At 32.4% G+C, this 5894-nt stretch overlaps 2 protein-coding genes across 8 annotated transcripts in view; one reads left to right on the top strand and one right to left on the bottom strand.

Annotated features, from left to right (window-relative positions):
• Positions 1-928: 928 nt before the first annotated feature.
• The window catches only part of LOC128880024 (proteasome subunit alpha type-5-like), a 198024-nt gene continuing 193058 nt past the window's right edge, over positions 929-5894 (bottom strand). For 6 of the 7 annotated variants that reach the window (XM_054129651.1, XM_054129653.1, XM_054129649.1 and 3 more), the window contains 2 exons: positions 1393-1953; positions 929-1256 (listed from right to left, as the gene is read on the bottom strand). In XM_054129651.1, the coding sequence (XP_053985626.1) occupies positions 1089-1256; positions 1393-1953 (729 nt within the window). In that variant the 3' untranslated portion in view covers positions 929-1088. Of the gene's footprint in view, positions 1257-1392; positions 1954-2376; positions 2549-5894 lie in introns of those variants that run through there. The other variant, XM_054129661.1, reaches the window with a different exon arrangement.
• LOC128880026 (ataxin-10) overlaps positions 2778-5894 on the top strand; it is a 4416-nt gene continuing 1299 nt past the window's right edge. Inside the window, exons 1-4 of the mRNA XM_054129662.1 lie at positions 2778-3174; positions 3251-3721; positions 3810-4321; positions 4389-4654. Of these exons, the coding sequence (XP_053985637.1) occupies positions 3059-3174; positions 3251-3721; positions 3810-4321; positions 4389-4654 (1365 nt within the window). The 5' untranslated portion in view covers positions 2778-3058. The remainder of the gene's footprint in view (positions 3175-3250; positions 3722-3809; positions 4322-4388; positions 4655-5894) is intronic.

Raw genomic sequence — 5894 nt, 5'->3', positions numbered from 1 at the left:
TTTGCAACATTGTCGAAGGTCTGAGAGGAGCGATTTGCAACATTGTTAAACCAGGAAGAATCGCGGAAATGAGGGGATGTTAAAGGGAAATGTGTAAGGTAATGAAGGGAAATATACCAGGAAATGGGGGGAAACTTATGGGAAATATACCAGGAAATGGGGGGGAATTAAAGGGAAATGTGTAAGGAAATTAAAGGGAAATATTCTAGTGATCATATCTAGCAAACTAAATCGTAAATTGAACCCATATTTCACACAGATGTGTATTAAGATGTACACTTTAAGTTTTCAAAGTTATCAGCTTATCTGAAGTATTATTCTATTTGATCGAACTACCACAGCCACTACTACTAGCCACAGTACGAAGTACTACATATGATTGGAAGAGAGAAGTAATTTTGATTTAAGGTTGGGGAAGGCGTACTATAAATGAGTTTAACAAATATTTTATTATATGTTATCTTGGTAAGGATGGAAAAACAATTATGAGAAAGGATGTATAAATATCAATAAATGTAGTCTTCTTATTTTGTTACCCAGAAATGGATATGGTTGGGAGTGGACCAGAGGTATTGGATCTTGATCTTAATGAATCTTCTCTCGATGATGGCAAATTATTCATTAACTAAATAAAAAGGTTAAAAGAGAAGTTTTATACATAACGATTTCAATAGGTTATTGGAGTACAACTGCATAAAGTATTTTCTTGCAATGAAATAAAAATATAGATGTTTTGAATAATTATGAGATCTTGATTTAGAGTATAGTTTTACTGTAATTATTAATAATTTGCTAAGCCAGGAACTAAACATTATTGCATTGCATTAACTTAAACATAGATGCAAGATTGAAGATTATTAGGAAGTAGTGTTAAAGGAATTTTTTTATATAAGGAGAAAGACACTTAAAGTTTACTATTACGAACAAAAATATATAAAACCATCCATTGCGTAAAAATTACATATTCTTTGAGTGAAAAATGTATGTGTAATTTGCAGTTATACAGTTTCCATATACCATATCTCTGCTGCTTATAATGTTATGCATTAATGTTGGTAAAATTAACATGTACTTGATCACTCTAATGTTTAAGCAATATCTTTAATCACCTCTTGTAATTCAGCTTTTGAAAACATATGAAAGAGTTTTTCTGGTGTCATTGTCATTACTTCTATATTAGTGTCATTCAATTTCTCTTCCATAACTTGCTTGAGTATAGTTAAGGCAGATTTAATTGCTTCTTTAAGTGTCATAGACTGCAATAAAAAATTACAATATCAAGTATGATTTATCCAATCTTATATTAATTCGATAATAGGTTCACATTTATACTAAATTCAAGATAATAATTTGATAATTGACATTGATGATATATATAATATAGTAGCTTACCTTATGATACACTTCTTGAAGGTTCTGTTGTGCACCTTCACTTCCTGAACCAATGGCTTTTGCATCAAACTGAACAAAGTTACCCGAAGGGTCCATGTGGAACAATTGAGGCCCTTTCGCATCAATACCAGCAAACAACATGGCTACACCAAATGGTCGAGACATAGCACTACCATCATTATCGCTATCTCCAAATTGTATAGCTAAATTAGAAACAGCTTGAGCTGTTGACTCTACGGTCATTCTCTCGTTGTAAACAAACCAATGATTTTGGCATTCGGATCTAGCACGATCAATCATTGTTCTGGAATCAGCTATTAAGCCAGATGCAGCACATCCAATATGCTTATCAATTTCTACAATCTTTTCTACTGTTGTAGGTTCCATTAGAGAGGATGTAATACGTTTCTCTACAGCTAACACTACACCTTCCTGTGTTGCAATTCCTATGGCAGTGGAACCAAGTTTGATAGCTTCTAAAGCATACTCAACTTGAAATAACCTCCCCTCTGGAGAGAAAGTGTTAACACCATGATCGTACTCCGAACGTGTTAGAAACATCTGAAAAGAAAAGTATAGTTGTAATTAAAGTTCATACTTTGCCAGGACTTTTTATACAACATATACACGTATATATTTTACAATACTCTTCAGCTCTTATTTACTTTATTATCACAAATTCTTTGTAATATTTATGATATCAATTGATATTAGGTTATCACTCAATACTACAAATATTATTAAATATATTGTTAATTTCATAGTTAGATATAGATGTAAAACGCAGAATTACTATTCCTATGTACTCGTAATTCTCAACCCGATTCAACAATGATTGAAATAAACAGAAAACTTAAACGAAAAGAGGTTATTGCGTTCGCAATGACAAAGCAAAACCAATAAATTTACGTTACTGATACACAGACACAGCAAATTAGGACTAATCTTGGTACAATTTAATTCTTTAAAACTATGGATATTTACCTCGAAGACAGATTTTTCTTTCAATAAAAGTTATCACAAAATAAGTTTAAGCCGACTTGACAAACGCTAGTCACGGTCGTCACAGAAGGACTTGAATCGGTATGTACCGAAAAGTTTACCGAGTGAGACGAAATATTTTATGACAACTTGAGCGTGCTCCCACCAATGGCGCCACAATTGAAAGGATCGATAATTAGTACCGCATTAAATAACTATTCATAGAAATGGTAAACTTGACATATTAACTAATATATTGTAGTATTATTAAACTAAGAATCGTATATTTATGTATTTATGATAAATAGAAATTAATAGAATCGCTCGTGCCATCTAACGGCGACAGTGGGAACTATTTTCACTACAAACTTGAGGGTCTTGCCACCGATGGCGCCACTAGTTGAAACTAATTTAAGCTGTCAATTTATATATGATTAAAATTGTTTGAATATATGTACTTGCTTTTATTATTCCTCCTGTTTAAAAAATAGTATAATTTATTAATCAATGTATTTGAATATTTATATTCTGTTAAGCATTATATACATAACATTGATAAACCTGTAATTATTATATTAGCATTGACCAATTGACTTTGATGGTTATCCATGTACAAATTGTGTAGAATTCTTGTTAAATATTAAAAAGCACAACTTATTTTAAATTTGTAATTAATAACAACACAATGAATACTAACAATATTGATTTAATACCTAAACTTGAAGCAGCTTTGTCTCAACAAAATTGGGAAGAAGTATCAAGTCTTCTTAACCCTAAATTATTTAGAACCCTACAATCAGAGTATGATTTAACGAATATAAAGATTTTTTAATTGTTAGGCTTACTTACAGACGTGTAACAAATTGTTGATTTTTAGGGAGTTAATTGCATTTTCAGTCTTAGCGAAAGTAGCGCAAATTCTGGTAACAGATGATTCTACTGTTCCAAAGAATATAAAAATTGCATGCTTAAAATGCTTAGGGAATTCTTGTTTTAATGGCTACAAACATAAAGAATACATTCAAAGTAACATCGAATGTGGAATATTTTGCCATAAATTATACTCTCGTTTAGCTACGAGTAATGAATCTTTTGAAGAGAAAGAAATTTGTCAGTCATACGCATCTAATTCTCATTTTCCTTATGAAGGTGTTATCGAATGGACATCGAATTTTATTATATCATACAAAGCTGATGAAGATTTGTTAGATGAGCAGTTAGAGATTCTTAGATTAAGTGTTCAGTTTTTATGTAATCTATTTACATTTGCATGTAAGGATACCAGTTTTCCAGATCAGTATAATGTACCAAAATGTTTATACGATACTAATTTGAAAACTGTGATAATGTAAGTACTGTTACTTTGATATCGAGTTATTATTTTAATATCTTAATTGATATCGGAACAGCATAGTAATAGATTTAATCATCTTCAGGAATCTCACTCATTCTGAACATGTTCCGCTTATTAGAGCTTCATGTGTATTTATCCATAATGCCTTGAAAGAATTCGAAGGGAAAACTTTTACAGAACTAGAGAAAATACATTTATGTTCAAAACTTCTAAAACCTATTAAAAACGGTTTTGAAAGTGCAAAGGAAAGTTTGATGTTTTTATTATGCCAATCGAATGTATTAAGAAATGCGTATAATGATATGGACATAGAAGACAAATTATATTTATTGGAAATTATTCATAGTGAAATCTCAGACACTGTATATAATTCAAAAAAGGAACACCTATTTGCAATAGACACTGTGGAGTTTCTGGCAGAAAGTTTTTGCAGGAAGAGCGACTTAATTCTGAAAACTGCTGATACATGTTCAGATAAAATGGAACCTACAGAAATCGTTATAATACTTGATATTCTAGGAACCTTAACTTCTGGTTCATTAAAGGAATACAATTTTCTAAAAAATTACAGAAGCTTACTCATCAACTGCATTTGTGAGTATCCTGCAAATCATATTTACTTCAACATTTAATGAATATTTTACAGTGTATATTTCCATAGATCTTTTGAAATCTATACAAATGCTAGGAAAAGAATCCAACAATTGCTTTACACCTATGCAGAGGTTGAGTGATGTAGCACCAGCTGCACAAGGAATATCTGAAGATAATGAATTAGGAGGGAACTCAAATATTGGTGAAACTAAGGAGGGAGAAAAGAATTCAGGGAGGAATGACTTTTACAGTCACCCAGCTTTTGGTTTTAAAGCTGGATTGATCAGAGTTATTGGGAATATGTCGTACAGAAACAAAGATTGCCAGGATCTGGTGAGTATCCATTTCTTCTCACTGAATTACTTGTAATGTTATAAAAAGAAGAGCAGCTCGGAATCATCATTGAGTACGTTTACATGTTATGTATACTCGATATAGTCATGCTAATGTTATATCTTTTACCAAAGCAAATACTGTATAAAAATGAGAAGTTGGCTAGTAGTGTCTGATTGGCTTATAGAATTCAACAGTATAGTATAGATGGTTATATAAAATTCTATAGTATAATCAAATAGATTACACTGTTACCAGTTAGACCTACTAGCCATCTTTTTATCTCTGCGTAGTAACATGATTATATATCCAGGGTCTCACTATCATCAAGCTAAATCAAGATCCACAATTAATTTGTTTGTTGTACTGATAGTTGCCATGATTGCTATAATTCATACCCCAATTTTTATTCAACAAGTAATAGATGAACGTCCATTTTTTATTAGTTGTTTTGTTTAAATTTTGCCTATCCCTGTCGGTAAGTAAAGTGCAACCATAATAGCGATCGGAGGCCCATAACGTAGCGCCTGAAAGTGGCAGCGGTTGCATCTTCAACTGTTACGCGAAGACGCTGGTAAATACCAGCGATAAATAAAAAATTGAACAATCTTTCTCATCGGTTTGATCATTTTTCACGGACAGTCTTACACTTGTTTCTCTGCTCTCATCTTTCAGTCAATTATTCATTTATCAAACACCTATATCAGACCTCCTTACGTCATAGATCATTTCCTGACGCGTAAAAAGAGATGATAGAATACAAAAGTTAAATTCGAAATAACTTGCTCGCTTTTTATTGCTCCTGTTGCGTACAGGGCCCAAGTGATCGCTATTGCCTCTTATTGATTTCATCTCTTACGCGGTGGAGATGGTACAAAAGAAAGAACCGATGGTACCGCGCGCACTGTTCGCCACGAACAAAGGAAAATTAAGTATCCTGTCCAGCTCGAAGACGCGGCAATTTAGCCAGCATCGGATACTGCGTTAATATATTAGCGAGATGGAAGTACGGTCGCTTTCTGTTACGAGTCCAATCATTTTATTGGCGTAGCCGCTCTGACAGGGAACACAGATTCTTTGAATGAAACTTTGCGCGTTTGTGGAGCAGTAAAAAGTAAAGGAGACGTATTTCTATTTAGATATGTATGTATACAGGGATTAAAACATGTATTAAGATATGCATATATAAAATTAATTATGGTATTTTACCTTGCATGTAATGACTGTGAAAAAACAGAGG

The sequence above is a fragment of the Hylaeus volcanicus genome, chromosome 7 (assembly GCF_026283585.1).
Source record: "Hylaeus volcanicus isolate JK05 chromosome 7, UHH_iyHylVolc1.0_haploid, whole genome shotgun sequence".
Taxonomy (NCBI): domain Eukaryota; kingdom Metazoa; phylum Arthropoda; class Insecta; order Hymenoptera; family Colletidae; genus Hylaeus; species Hylaeus volcanicus.
The sequence above is the reverse complement of the archived record's forward strand: the minus strand, read 5'-3'. Positions and strand labels throughout refer to the sequence as shown.